Source organism: Aethalodelphis obliquidens, unplaced genomic scaffold, assembly GCF_003676395.1.
Source record: "Aethalodelphis obliquidens isolate GAN/ISIS:26980383/991018 unplaced genomic scaffold, ASM367639v1 scaffold13, whole genome shotgun sequence".
In the NCBI taxonomy this organism is placed as follows: domain Eukaryota; kingdom Metazoa; phylum Chordata; class Mammalia; order Artiodactyla; family Delphinidae; genus Aethalodelphis; species Aethalodelphis obliquidens.
Window position 1 is genome coordinate 20,619,981 of NW_020837957.1, and position 16,145 is coordinate 20,636,125.

The following is a 16,145-nucleotide window of genomic DNA, read 5'->3' on the forward strand; positions in this document are numbered from 1 at the left end:
CTTGTTTATCTCCTGCTTCTTGCTACTCTACTGAAATGGCACTACCATGGATCACCAATCCAGTGACTTAATCACCAAGTCCAGTGGACTCTTTTTGCTCATCTTATGTGACTTTTTTAGAGCCAGGACTGTAGTGATACTCCCTTGAAACTGTCTTGTCCCTGGACTTCTGGAACCCCATGCTCCTAATTATAGTATTTCCTCTCTGGGCTCTTCTTTTTCATGTGCCTTTTCCTGTTTTGTTCTATTTTTTCCTTCTGTCTGCTCTTTAAAGATTGCTAATCTCAATCGCTGGACTATCCACTCTTCCTGTTTTCTTGTTCTGTACCCTCTTCCCGTGTACTCTAATCCAAGCTTCAACTCATCATTGAACTCTACACTTCTGATTTGTACAATCTGAGCATGGAGCTCTTAGAGATCAACTAGTCCTTACCCTAATTATCTAGATGAGGTAATTGGATCTTAGGGAGGGTAAGTGACCAGCATACTTGTATTGCTAGCACAACAACAAAATGTCTCCAATTTGCTTGCTTGCTTGTTTGTTTGAAGCATAATAGACTTACAGTATTATATTAGTTACAGGTGTACAACATAATGATTTGATATTTCTATACATTACAAAATGATCACCATGACAGTCTAGTTACTATCTGTCACTATACAAAGTTATCATAATATTATTGACTATATTTCCTATACTGTATTTTAACCTGTGATTCATTTATTTTGTAACTCTTAATTTATCCTGTAAACTCTTAAAGTTCGTATCTCTTAATCTCCCTTACCTATGTCATTCATCACCTCACACCTCCTCCCCTCTGAGTTCTCTGTATCTATGAGTCTGTTTCTGTTTTGTTATGTTTGTTCACTTGTTTTTTTAGATTCTACATATAAGAGAAATCATATGGTGTATTTCTTTGTCTGTCTGACTTATTTTACTCAGCATAATACCCTCATACCTCTAAGTCCATCTATGTTGTCACAAATGGCAAGATTTCCTTCTTTTTTTATTGCTGAGTATATTCCGTTTTATATTCCATCTTCTTATCAATCCATCTGTTAATGGACACTTAGGTTGCTTCCATATCTTGGCTATAGTAAATAACACTGCAGTGAACATAGGGGTGCATATATCTTTTTGAATTAGTGTTTTTATGTTCTTTGGAAAAATACCCAGAAGTGGAATTGCTGGATTGTATGGTAGTTCTACTTTTAATTATTTGAGGAACCTCCATACTGTTTTCCATAGTGACTGTACCAGTTTACATTCCTACCAACAGTGCATGAGGGTTCCATTTTCTCCACATCCTTGCCAACACTTGTTATTTGTGTCTTTTTTATAATAGCCATTCTAACAGGTGTAGGGTTATATCTCATTGTAGTTTTGATTTGCATTTCCCTGATAATAAGTGATGTTGAGTATTTTTTCATGTACCTGTTGACCATCTGTGTGTCATCTTTAGAAAAATGTCTACTCAGGTCCTCTGCCTATTTTTCAATAGGGTTGTTTTTTGATGTTGAGTCTTATGATTTTTTTTTAATATCTTGGATATTAACCCTTTATCAGACATTGTTTGCAGTTATTTTCTCCCATTCAGTTGGATGCCTTTTTGTTTTGTTCATAGCTTCCTTCACTGTGCAGAAGGATTTTAGTTTAAGGTAGTCCCATTTGTTTACTTTTGTTTTTGTTTCCCTTGCTTGAGGAGACATATCCAAAAAAACATTGTTAAGACAGGTGTCAAAGAGCATACTGCCTATGTTTTCTTCTAAGAATTTTATAGTTTCAGATCTTACATTTAAGTCTTTAATCCATTTTGAGTTTATGTTTGTATATGGTGTGAGAAAATAACCCATTTTGATTCTTTTGCATATAGCTGTTCAATTTTTCCAGCACCGTTTATCAAAGAGACTATCTTTTCTCCATTGTATATTCTTGCCTTGTTTGTTGTAAATTAATTGACCATATAAGCATGGGTTTATTTCTGGGCTTTCTATTCTGTTTCATTGGTCTATGTGTCTGTTTTTATACTAGTTTCATACTGTTTTGATTATTGTAGCTTTGTAGTATACTTTGAAATCAGCAGGCATGATACCTGCAGCTTTGTTCTTCTTTCTCAAGATTGTTTTGGCTATTCAGGGTCTTGTTTACATATAAATTCTAGAATTATTTGTTCTAGTTCTGTGAAAAATGCTGTTGGTATTTTGATAGAGATTGCATTGAATCTGCAGATTGCCTTGAGTAGTACGGCCATTTTAAGAATCTTGAGTCTTCCAATCCATGAGCTCAGTGTATCTTTCCATTTGTTTGTGTCATTTTTAATTTATTTCATCAATGTGTTTTAGTTTTCTGAGTACAGGTTTTTACCTCCTTGGTTAGATTTATTTCTAAGTGTTTTATTGTTTTTGATGCAGTTGTAAGTGGGACTGTTTTAATTTCTCTCTCTGATAGTTTGTTGTTAGTGTATTAAAACACAAAAGATTTCTATACATTAATTTTGTGTCCTGAAACCTTACTGAATTCATTTATTATAATAGGCTTTTTTGTGGCATCTAAAAAATGCAGGGGGGAAGTAAGAATGCAGAGCCATTAGAATGCATTCAAACTTAAGAGATTGTCAACTTAAATAACCACATATATGTATAGGTTGTTATATATAAACCTCCTGGTATCCACAAACCAAAAATCTGTAATAGATACACACACAAAAAAAGAGAAAGGAATCCAAACATAACAGTAAAGATAGACATCAGATCACAAGGGAAGAGAGCAAAAGAAGAAGAAAGAAACAAAAAAAAACTACCAAAAAAACCCACCTGAAAACAGTTACCAAAATGACAATAAGTACATATCTACCAATAATTACTTTAAATGTAAATGGACTAAATGCTGTAGTCAAAAGATAGAGTGGCTGAGTGAATAAAAAACAAGACCCATATATATGTTGCCTACAAGAGACTCACTTCACATCTAAAGACACACACAGACTGAAAGTGAGGGGATGGAAAAAGGTATTCCATGCAAATGAAAATGAAAGCTGTGGTAGCAATATTTATATCAGACAAAATAGACTTTAAAACAAAGACCATAACGAGACATGAAGGACATTACATAATGATAATTGGGTCAATGCCAGAAGAAGTAATAATAATTATAAATATATATGCACCCACCATAGGAGCAGCTAAATACATATAGCAAATATTAACAAACATAAAGGGAGAAATTGATAGTAACATATTAATAGTAGGGGACTTTAATATTCCACTTACATCAATGGACAGATCGAGATAGAAAATCAATAAAGAAACACTGCCCTTAAGTGACACATTATACTAGATGGGTTTAATAGCTATATATAGAAAATTCCATCCCAAAGCATCAGAATACACATTCTTTTTCAAGCACACATGGAAATTCTCCAGGGTAGATCAATGCTAGGCTACAAAACAAGTCTTAATAAATTTAAGAATATTGAAATCATATCAAGCATCTTTTCCAACTACAATTATATGAGACTAGAAACCAACGACAAAAAAAAAGTACAAGCAACACAAACACATGGAAGCTAAACATAGTGCTACTGAGCAACCATTGGGTCACTGAAGAAATTAAAGTGGAAATCAGAAAATACCTGGAGACAAATGAAAATGAAATGCAATGATCCAAAATCTGTGGGACACAGTAGAAGTATCTCTAAGAGGGAAGTTTATAGTGATACAAGCCTCCCTCAGGAAACAAGAAAAATCTCAAATAAACAGCCTAATCTTACACCTAAAAGAACTAGAAAAAGAAGAATAAACAAAACCCAAAGTTAGTAGAAGAAAAGAAACCATAAAGATCAGAGCAGAAATAAATGAAAGAGAGACTGAAAAAAACAATAGAAAAGATAAATGAAACTAAGAGCTGTTTCTTTAAAAGATAGAACCTTTAACCAGACTCATCAAATAAAAAGGAGAAAGGGTCCAAATAAATAAAATCAGAAATGAAAAAGAAGAAGTTACAACTGACACCACAGAAATACAAAGGATCATAAGAGATTACTACGAACAATTACATGCCAACTAATTGGACAAACTAGAAGAAGTGGATAAATTCCTAGAAGAGTACACTCTCTCAAGACTGAATCAGGAAGAAATAGAAAATATGAACAGACCAACTACCAGTAATGAAATTGAATCAGTAATTAAAAAAAAAAAAATACCTCCCAACAACAAAAGTTCAGGACCAAATGACTTCATGGGTGAATTCTACCAAACATTTGAAGAAGAGTTTACATCTGTCCTTCTCAAAGTATTCCAAAAAATTTCAGAGAAAGGAATGCTTGTGACCTTATTGAATGAGGCCAGCATCACCCTGATACCAAAACCGAAAAAAGACACCATAAAAAAAGAAAACTATAGACCAATGTAACTGATGAACACAGACGCAAAAATCCTCAACAAAATATTAGAAAACCAAATTCAATATATTAAAAAGATCATACACCACGATCAAGTGGGATTTATCCCTGGGTGCAAGGATGGTTCAGAATCCACAAATCAATCAATGTGATACACCACATTAACAGATTGAAGAACAAAAATCATATGATCATCTCAATAGATGTAGAAAAAGTTTTTGACAAAAAAGCTTTTGACATGAACATCCATTTATGACAAAAACTTTCAACAAAGTAGGTATAGAGGGAACAATACCTCAACATAATAAAGGCCAAAAATGACAAGCCTACAGCTAACACTTATACTCCCTGGTAAACTGAAAGCATTTCCTCTAAGATCAGGAATGAGATAAAGATACCCACTCTGTCCACTATTATGCAACATAGTATTGGAAGTCCTAGCCACAGCAAACGGACAAGAAAAAGAAAAAGAATCCAAATTGGAAAGGAAAAAGTACAACTGTCACTGTTGGGAGATGACATGATACTATATCAAATTTATATGTTTTTTATTAAACCTATTATTAAAATGTTATTATCTATATAGTCCCTCATATTTTTTGTTAAGATGTTAACAGAATGTACTCTAGTCATAAAATATTAAAAGGATTACAAACGATACCATTTTTATGCTTTAAAGTATTTAGGGAAGTTTCAAATTTCTTTTTTAGTAAGGTAGTGAGAAGTAAGATAAGTTACTGAGAAGATTAACTCATTGATTAAATATTGGTGAAAGAGCATTTTCCAGAAGAATAGCTGCCATTTGAAGTCATTTCTACTGTGGCAATGTTCTGGATCTATTCATAATTAGGACAAAGTGTTTATGTTCTGAATTTTTTTCAAGTTTATTTACTGTAATTTGCTAAAGATAAGTAATAAAATAACACTCCATAATAACCTTTTTGCCATAAATCTTTCAATTAACTCTTTTTGGCTTCTATCTTATAGTGTATGGAGCATGGGGAAGAAAATCAGTGCAGAAATCAAGGAAATCTCATTTCTTTATTCCTTACTATATGTCTAGCATTGCTAGGTACTTTATATTATTGTATCAGTGAATCTTCCCAACAACTTTGTGTGACATTAATTTCCCTTTTAAGCCCATAACCTATTTAAGTAATTTTTCCAAAGTCAAACAGCTAGTAAGATGAACTAGGAATTTGCACAAGCTTTGTCTGATTTCTGTGCCTCCACTCCTTGTTTAATTTTTCCTTTGAAATGTATTTGTTATCCCTAAGATTCTTTCTACCACCACATAATTTGGTCTCTCACTAACGTTAACTGGGCTTTCACAATAGCATCTTAATTAATTTTCACAACCCCACACTTTTCCCCCTGTACTAATTCACCCTCCTCGTTGCCAGTGAAGTTTTCTTACCATATCATATCATTTCACTTAGTCAGAAAGCTTCCTGATGTTTATTAAATGAAGCCAGAGCTCTGCAGCCTACTTTCAAGCACTTTATAATTTTCTTCCAGACTCCACTATAGGCTTATTTGACACTTTTCCTACATGTCCTCTATTCTCTACTTCTCTGATTGAAACTTGACTCACAGGAGTATTTGGTGCTCTGCTGGGTGGTGCAGGGTAATATGCGGTGATACATGGCCTATCTTCTATATTAATATCTTCTCAAGTGTTTGGCTAAAAAAAAGTCAGCTGATAAGTAATTATTTAGAAGTGCTTTTAAATATATATATTTAAATTAACATAAATATTAAGAAGTAAATATAAATTTTATTTGAATTTTGAAAATAAAACATGGGCTATATTCCCAGGGGTACTTGTTAATTTTCTCTGCCATTCTGGCATACTTCATCACCAAATTTTGAGAAGCACTGTCCTAAGCTATTACCAAATGGAATTAGCAATCAGACTTACCTTTTTTTTTCTTTCCAGTTTTAATGATATATAATTGACATATAGCCTGTATTAGTAATGATTTGATTTATATAATAACATCATGAAATGATCACCATAATAAGTTTAGTGAATATCCATCTTCTGATAGAAGCAAAATAAAAGAAAAAGAAAAAAATTTTTTTCCTTGTGATGAGAACTCTTAGATTTACTCTCAGCAGCTTTCATATGTAACATACAGCAGTGTTAATTATATTTATCATGTTGTACATTACATCTCTAGTACTATTTATCTAAGTATAGAAGACTTATCTTTCTATATTTTCCCCCTTCAGGTAATGGTTCTGGATATTAACCCTGACTGTACTACTCCTCTATGTTTTTCTAACCTTTGATATCTATCCATCTTTAAGACCCAGCTGAGCTCTCACCTTTTTTAATAGATTATAATAACAATTGACATTTATTGAGCTTTTACTTTGTGTAAAGCACTGTGTTAATCACTTGACATGTATTGTGCTACACAGTCACTTTCAAAGTAGGTATTATAATTATCATCAGCATTTTATAAAGAATCTTGGACTCAGAAAGATTATGTACTAGACCTAATGTAAACATTTTCTCCTCTGAAGAGTTATAACATCATAACTCTCATTTGGCAGTTATTCATAAATTGCTGTTCTCATATTTATGCATCATACTTTCAAGTAAATTTTATGGAGCATGAAGGGAGATACTCTCTTGTCCTTATCTCTGTTGCACTTGTGCCTTACATGTAGTAGATATGCATATTTAAAAGTAAATTAAAATTTAATTAGTTAATTTTAAAAATTAATTTAAAAATTAACCAACATTATTTGCTTTGCCACCTCATATGTCTTAGATTCATTTTAATTGTTATGCCCCCCAACATACACACACATTTGGCTTAAGGCTATAATGCAGAAAGCCTCTCTGTTACAGTTTTCATTACTTATTTCACAAGGTAACACATTGTCTATGCCTAACTAAAAACCCAGTGTATATTGTAATACATAAAAGTAAACACTGGTATATCCAAACAATGGAATGTTATTCAATGCTAAAAAAAAGAAAAATGAGCTATCAAGCCATGAAAAGACATGGAGGAAACTAAACGCATAAACTAAGTGAAAGAAGCCAATCTGAAAAGGCTAAATAAATACTATATGATTCCACCTATGGAACATTCTGGAAAAAGCAGAACAATGGAGACAGTAAAAATACTAGTGGTTGCCTGGTTTTGATGGGAAGGGAGGGTTGAATAAGTGGGACACAGAGGATTTTTAGGGCAGTGAAACTACTCTGTATATTATAATGGTGGGTTCATGTCATTACACATTTGTCCAAACCCATAGAATGTACAACACCAAGAGTGAACCCTAATGAAATTAATGGGTGATAATGATGGGTCACTGTAGGTTCATTAATTGTAACAAGTGTGCACTCTGGTGAAGAATGTCGATAATGGAGGAGACTATGCATGTGTGGAGGCAGGGGGTATATGGGAAATCTCTGTACTTTGTGTTCAGTTCTGCTGTGAACCTGAAACTGCTTAAAAACAACCAGTCTATTAATAAAAAGTAAACACAAAGCAACAATAATTCTCCAGCTAATGTTATATAATTTATTGTGATAAATATGAACTAATTGGTTCTGTAACCAGTTAGAATGTGGACAATAGTGATTCATTCACTTCATGTTTTCAGGTAAAAAAAAGCAGCTGAGGTCCGACGAGTTGAAATAACATCTCCAGTGTCACACACTGGTTGAATAGAAGGTCTAGAGAACACAGGTCTTCTGACTCTTAGTCAATTATTCTTTACTCAGCATTATTTTTATACTATAATTTTATATCCTAATAATGGATGGTATCTTTGATAACCTTTCTTATTCATGTTCAACTTCTCGAGTTCTGTGACTACCCCACACTGACAATAAGCCTCTGTCAAGAAAAAATGCCACTTCCTAATGATTTACACATATACAAAACCCTGTTTTTCTTAAATTCAGAATAGAATCACATGTGGAATAGAATCACAGTCTTCATGAAGTCAAGATAGGTTTCTTTCCCTACTATGTACCTGATTGATTAGACAATCCAGTGGAAGCTTGATTAATCCTATATGACCTTATTTGTTATAAAGACATAGTCATTTTTGTCAATATTTTATGGCTCTGCAAATGTTCTTGTATTTATTCAGGTATTATGAAATTAACAGATTGTTCATTTTTACCTCCTGTTTTTTAGTTATTGACTTTTCCTCAATCTTTAATTTTCTTGCTTATCTTCTCAAGATTTAAAATCAGTACCTACTTATTACAGTAATTTGTGCCAGCTCTTTTAGTGGACTATAAGTCATTAGGACCTAAGTATTTTCACATATTAATTTTTTAAGTAATTTATTATGAGTCCCTTTTTTCTTAGCTCTTGCTTCTTTACTGAAAATTATAGTTAACCTTCCGAAGACCAAGTTTTAAACCTCTGTTAGGTTTTTCATTTGAGTCTGATAAGCCTAGTTGGTAGTTATTATTATTATCCTTATCTAAGATAGCAATTTTGTTTATCCAAGTTCATCATGATATGGAAAACTTTTTTTTCTTTTAAAATTATAACAGCTTTTAAAGTTTGTTCAAATACATAAATATATCTTTTTTTTGTCAATTACAGGTTGTTAAACTGAAGCAAATAGAGCATACTTTGAATGAGAAAAGAATATTACAGGCAGTGAATTTTCCTTTTCTTGTTCGACTGGAGTATTCTTTTAAGGTAAATTTTACTTCTATCTAAATGAGATATTTTCAACTTCATAGTTTTTAAATTACAAAGTTATAATAGGATTCTAATCTATATGATAAACCTGGAGAAAATGAATAAACAAAAAAGTAATATATTTAGATTTTTTGTAATTAAGTCCTATTGTGCTTAAAAACTTAGGTGACATTTGAAAAGGTTTTGATTCTTATTGAGGAAATTGTTAAAGTTAATGTGTAATTAACTTTGTTAATGTGTAATTTTTCATGAAATGGTATTATAAAATCAAGTATTTTAATTTATCAAAATTCATAGTGACATCTTATTAAGCAAATCTTACACTCATACTAATGAATACACCCACATACCTTCTTCTCTTGAACCTTTGCTGCTGCAATCTCACTGTCGTCTTTTACTTAGTAATTTGTGCTCTAGCCTTTTCATTTATTTGAAGCAGAACAATCTTTGGCCCTCTGCTCAAGCACCTCATAAAGTTGCACAAGGTTTATTCTTTAAGTTGGCAGCTTTTCAGCTTTTTGGAATGATACTTAGCATCTCTCTACCAATTGATTAATATGGAACATTTTAGCCTTTTTCCTCCTTTATTCTTTAAATCAAATGAAGATCTGTGTATTTAGGATGATGTTAAAAATCGTTAATCTCTCTGACCTAATTTAGTACATAAAATGTAAATATTCTTACTAACTTTTTCAAATTGTTTTTTAACTTTTGCTTACACTATAGCATTACGTCATTGCCACAGTGTTTAAGTGTTCAAGAGTTAAGTGTTCCCTGCAAGAGCAGGAACAGCAAAAATCCCATACTAGTCTGTGGCAAGAGTACCAGGGGGGAGAAAATAAGTGCCCCAGTGTAGAAAAGTTAGGGCCTTTTCCATTTATTCTCTATTTCCCAATGTTAGTAATGTATCAGATTTTTTAATTTGTCTTTTTCTAATTGAACATGGTGTTATCTTAAAATATTTTCGTGCAAAATAATGTTTCATAATTTTGATTTAGTTATCCTTTTTATTTGTTCATAGGATAATTCTAATTTATACATGGTTATGGAATATGTCCCTGGTGGTGAAATGTTTTCACATCTAAGAAGAATTGGAAGGTTCAGGTAACTAACACTTTACACTCCTCAAATCTTTATATGCTGTGTGTTTGTTTTAAACCAAACTTTTAAGTTATTGTCAATGTTAAAAATTTATTTCATTTAATTTAGTAATATTTTAGCTATATGAAGAGTTACATGGAAACATTAATAAGAGGCCACATCATACTGAGTTTTAAAAATTAAATAAAAGCACCATGATAGCAGTATAAATATTCTAGCATTGGTAGGTATCATGAGGGTCCATTATTTGAAGACTATCCAGATATTGCAAAAATTTATTGAATTTAGACCAGTGTTTACTGAATAAATATTAATAATACATCTCTGGGGAAGAGGTTTGTGTAAGGATGAAGATAAGAAATAAATATATAGAAAAGATAATCATTGATATCATAGTGATAAAATTATGAAAGTTTGTTTTGCACAGATTTATTCTCCTTAACGTTGTTGCCATGTTGAGTTTTAAACATATATATGTAATTTAAAAGGAGTTTGTACCTTGTCATTAGGTTATTACTAATAAGGTCACACAGTTATTAAAAGAGTTTACACATTTTGTTAACTTTACCTGTGTGTAATAGTTTGTAAGCTACTACTGTTCATTTAAAATCACTATTAGAATGAAGCTGAAACCAAGAGCAGGTCCAGCTTTGTTCAGTATACTGTATATTGACATTAATTAAAACATCAGTATGAATTCAAACAAGACTGTAGATGGTAATTCAATTCATGAAAACATGATGGTAGACTTGGATTACCATGAGATCATATTCAGTAATGGGCCAGAATGAGAGTTATTTTAGTTACCTGAGGCCTAAACCAAAATTCATTTATTGACCTAATATGTACAGGACACCTAATATATGTCAGGCACTGTGCTGATACAGAGTAACTTCTCTTTAATGATTTTTTTTAACTTCCTGTTGTCCTCTCCTACACTCCTTGTCCAGGCAGGTCCAGAATTCTCATGTTGCCCTATGATAATTTAGAGTTTTACACTGAATTACCACACCTTAACCTGTCTTCAAAAAATATTTTATCCATTTTCTGTGATTATTTCTTTTCTTTGCAACTCCCCACACTCTTATTTCTTTAATACTTAACTTGATACTAAGAGGAAAGCAAGTTGATTGACATAATTCACACACAGGCATTGTCGTTTCTAACCTTTCACACATACTATTTATATACTTGAAAGGTTGCTAACTCCCACCTTAGAAACTTTGAGGCAACAGGAAGACTGAGTTATTGTTGAGCATGGTTCTAATCAGAATCAATGGAGTCATTACGATTCTCTACTTAAATAGTAACTGTCTAGACTTAAAGCTGCTACAACATTAAATGTTCCTTATAGAATATTTTGCTCTGACCTTTCAACAGTTTGATTAAAGATCTATGTAATGTTTGTGTACCTCCAATCAAACACCAGTGTGGAGATAAACATAAAATGCTGAGTGCATCTTATGTTTATGATGATAAGATGATAAATGCATCTTATATTAACGGGTGTATGAAGAAAATGAGAGGGGACTTCCCAGGTCAAACGTTTCCAAAATTAGGGATAAATATTTCAATGACCTGGATGATTCTTTTAATCTCCCTTTACAGTATTCTCATTCCTTGTCATAGGACATATGGTATACCTTGTAACAGTGTCATGATAGGGCTGGAACTGGAAGGATATTATAAAATATTGCCACAAAAGTGTTTTTCTTCACATATTCATTCATTTAACAAATATTTTCTGAGCACTTGGTGTGTATCAGGCTAGGACCTTGGAAATATAGTGAGTGACAAGCAAAAGGAGTAGCATATACAATCTCTTTTTAGAATTCCTATTTTTGGTGCTACCAGATCAAACTCATGTCAACCATCTTGAGGGAAATTCTATTCACAGTTAAGGTTGTTCATTGAGGACACAAATCTGAAAGTCATTGCAATATATCAGGAAGATTAGAAGAATTCAGTGTATACACTACAAGATGAAATAGAAACTCAAACTAGAAAACAGTACATCCTTTTGGAGTAATACTCAGAATATGGCATCAAAATTACCATAATCTATCAGTTAATCTGTGTATCCAGAACTGTGTTTATTTACCTAAATATACAGATTATACCTATGTTCAGGTATCTGTATAAATATGCATAGTAGAAGATTTGGAAATTTAGATACCATGATTGAATCTGGTTTCTGAATGGGATTATTGGTATCTTTATTCTTCATTAATATTTTATGGCTTTTTTTCTATAATGAGCATATGTCACTTTTGTAATAGTAACAGCCTGGGTAAAATGGCATAAATCTGCAGATTAATGCAGAAATTCTTTAAGTACTTGAAATTTATGAGAAAGGTAGATGAAATGAGCCTATCATTAATAGCAATTGCCCTGACAGATAATCTAACTGGTGCTTTTCAGTCATTCTCAATGTCTTCTAACATGGCCAATAATAATTTAAATTACAATGACAATCTGAGAGTTAAGTTTTCTTCAACATATGCTGCCCACTAAGTATATCAAAGCATTATTTGAAGATGATTTATAGATTTAGTAAATATTTGGAAACTAACATGTTTCTTTACATATGTTTAAAAGAAAAAAAAATTTTTTTGCTCCCAAAATGCCTCTACCTCATGTTATTTTTTTTTTTGTATAATCTACTAATTACTATATGTTAACCCATTTTACTGAAATCAATGTTTTGTTTCTTTGTAGTGAACCCCATGCACGGTTCTATGCAGCTCAGATAGTGCTAACATTCGAGTACCTCCATTCACTAGACCTCATCTACAGAGATCTAAAACCTGAAAATCTCTTAATTGACCATCAAGGTTATATCCAGGTATGACTTGAACACATTATATATAACGTATTTGAGAAATACTAGGTAAGAAGTTATATGTATTTAACCACAACTACCAATATTGGATTCTTTTTTTTTTCTTTGAGGGAGACAATTCTTCCTAACAGTTTAAATTGAGCTCACAGTTCTGTTGCTATTACAGAACCAAAAGTTCCATCAAAGATGGAACCTGGGGCTTCCCTGGTGGCGCAGTGGTTGAGAGTCTGCCTGCCGATGCAGGGGACACGGGTTCGTGCCCCGGTCCGGGAAGATCCCACATGCCGCGGAGCGGCTGGGCCCGTGAGCCATGGCCGCTGGGCCTGCGCGTCCGGAGCCTGTGCTCCGCAATGTGAGAGGCCACAACAGTGAAAGGCCCGCGTACCGCAAAAAAAAAAAAAAAAAAAAGATGGAACCTGTTTCTATCTCCCTTAGTCTATAGTTAAATATAATTTTTAGTGTGACAGTTTCTATAGCTCAGGAAGGCGAGCTAGAATCTGTTGAGTCAAGCAATCTATAGTATGTACCGTAAGCATTAGACTTCCTTCTTTGGAGATTTTTTTTCTCCCTACATGTGACATAGGGGCATGTATGGGGCATCGTGTACTTTTGCCAAGATGGAAGGTCAGTAATAGAAATTAGAAGTTGTAAACTGATTTCAGGCTCCTGCGTAAAGAAATAATAGCTAAATTTGTGAGTACTCACTTAGTGCCAGGCATTATTCTAAGTGTTTTTACATGTATCACCTCTTTTAATTCTGATAACACTATGAAATGTAAATACTATTGTTGTCCTCATTTTAACATTAATGAAACTAAGGAACAGCAAGGTCACACACGTAGAGTCATAATTGAACCCCGTCAGCCTGTCCCAAGAGTCCATGCTTTTTAACACTACAGTACAGCTACGAAAGGAGGCCCAGCTACCAATAATGGACTGGTGGTAGTGTTTTCTTTCCATTTGTACTATCAATAGAATGAGAGCATTCCTTTTTACTCAGTTATTAAGATTCTCCCAGTGATGCTTTTGCACTTCTGAGGATGTAATTAAGGGCAGAAGACAATGCTGGACTTAAGGAACACTCCTAGCACTGCTTCATTTTTATTAAAACTATTTTTTTTTTTGGTTCATTTGTGTCTTTGTTTGTGTCAGGGAAAGGTTCTCCAGCATGGGTTGCTTTAACCTTTATTCACTAAACAGTGCCTTCTTGGATTAGTGTCAATTACATTGACTTAATTTTTTTCATGGTGTTAATTTTAACTCTGATTTTTAACTTTCAACTTAGGTACAGTAGTACATTTATTATGAAATAATAAATGTTTACAAGTTTTTTTGTCTTTTATAGGTCACAGACTTTGGGTTTGCCAAAAGAGTTAAAGGCAGAACTTGGACCTTATGTGGCACTCCAGAATATTTGGCTCCAGAAATAATTCTCAGCAAGGTATATTTATAATGTAGTTATGTAAGAAGTAGAAATATAAGGCATGCATCACTGTGGACTTTTATAAAAAAAAAGTTTATTGATCTAATTTTACATGTTTAATCTAAATATGAATTTAAATCTATTTGTTCATAATTACTAAAAAGTAATTGTTTAGAGTCTACCAGTAATCCCATTAACTGGTGATTTTAACTCTGAATCTGAGAGAATTAGTATGAATAAATCTGACCTCTAGACGCATGTTTTGAAGCCAAAAGCATAGCCTATTCATAATTATTCCCAATACAGGAGGGCGAGGAGGCCCTTGCTCTGGGTTACAACCAAGAGGCAAACTAAAGACGACATGTACTAGTTGTCAATTCTTCCTTTGTTTCAACTTTACCACTTAAATGAAAAAAAATGTATGTGAATTATTTTTTAAAATTTTAGTTTAAAAATAGGAATATTATAGCAATTGAATAGTTATAGTCTTATTGAATACAGTTCTGCTTTTCTAAACAGTGCAAAATGTGGTGAGAGAAATTTTTAATCGTATCACAAAGGATGATTTAACTTTTGTTTTCCTTTCTACTGCCATCCCTTGGTGGAGAAAGCCAGAAAGGAGCAACTGATAATAACTGGGCACAGGAGCCAGGAAAGAGAAAGGGATAACACAGATGCTTTGATAATTACACATTGAACAACTACCCCCTGAATCATTGAAATTTGGCTAACCTACAGAAGTATTAGAATAAAATAATTCTTTCAGCGTTCCTCTCATTATCTTACATAATTTATATCATTTATAACTTTTACTCTTTTATAATCTAAATATCATTAACATATTTCTTCTTTAAGTACATTTAACAAATAATGATAACATAGTAGGGACCAAAACTTTAAAAACTGTATGTGTGTATATATATATATATGTGGTAAAAGAAATAGCTATTCACTGTATGAAATTTGGAAAATATAGAAAAATATAAAGAAAGAATCAAAAAACCTATAATCTTACCATCCAGAGGTAGCCTTTTAAAAAAAACATTTTAATATATTTTTCTATGCATGTTATAGTGAATGTACAGTTTTGTATTCAGCTTTTTCACTTGAATGATAATAAGCATGCAAATATAATTCTAATGGCTTATTTGAAAATGTACCATATTGTATTTTGCCATTCTTCTATTGTTGAGTATTTAGGTTATTTCAGTTTTTTCGATTATAGATCACTGTGATAAACATCTTTGTACATAAAGCTTTTTCTATATTTTAAATTATTTTTTTAGGATAGATTCCTAGAAATGGAATTACAGGGTCAGAGAGTATGAACATTTTTAAGGCTTTCAATACATGTTGCCAAAGCACTGTCCAAAAAGATTGTAGCAATTTTGCACTTCTCAGCAGTGTTTGAGAGTACCTGTTTCACCACACTTTCTCCAGCATTGGGTATTCTTGTTTTAAAAACCATTACTAATTTGATAGACAGTAAATGATATCTAATTATTAGATATTATCTAATTATATCTAATTAGATATAAGATAATTATCTAATTATATCTAATTATATCTAAGTCTTATGTCTGATTATTAGATTGTTTTAATGCTTAATAGCCATTTGGTATTTCTTTGTGTGTATGAATTATTAGTTCATGTCCTTTGCCCATTTTTCTATTATAATTTAGTTTTTC

At 32.4% G+C, this 16,145-nt stretch overlaps 1 protein-coding gene across 7 annotated transcripts in view; it reads left to right on the forward strand.

The window, feature by feature from the left end:
- PRKACB (protein kinase cAMP-activated catalytic subunit beta) overlaps window positions 1-16,145 on the forward strand; it is a 143,616-nt gene that overhangs the window by 99,746 nt on the left and 27,725 nt on the right. For all 7 annotated transcript variants that reach the window (XM_027114178.1, XM_027114173.1, XM_027114174.1 and 4 more), the window contains 4 exons: window positions 8,990-9,088; window positions 10,113-10,195; window positions 12,911-13,037; window positions 14,380-14,475. In XM_027114178.1, the coding sequence (XP_026969979.1) occupies window positions 8,990-9,088; window positions 10,113-10,195; window positions 12,911-13,037; window positions 14,380-14,475 (405 nt within the window). The remainder of the gene's footprint in view (window positions 1-8,989; window positions 9,089-10,112; window positions 10,196-12,910; window positions 13,038-14,379; window positions 14,476-16,145) is intronic.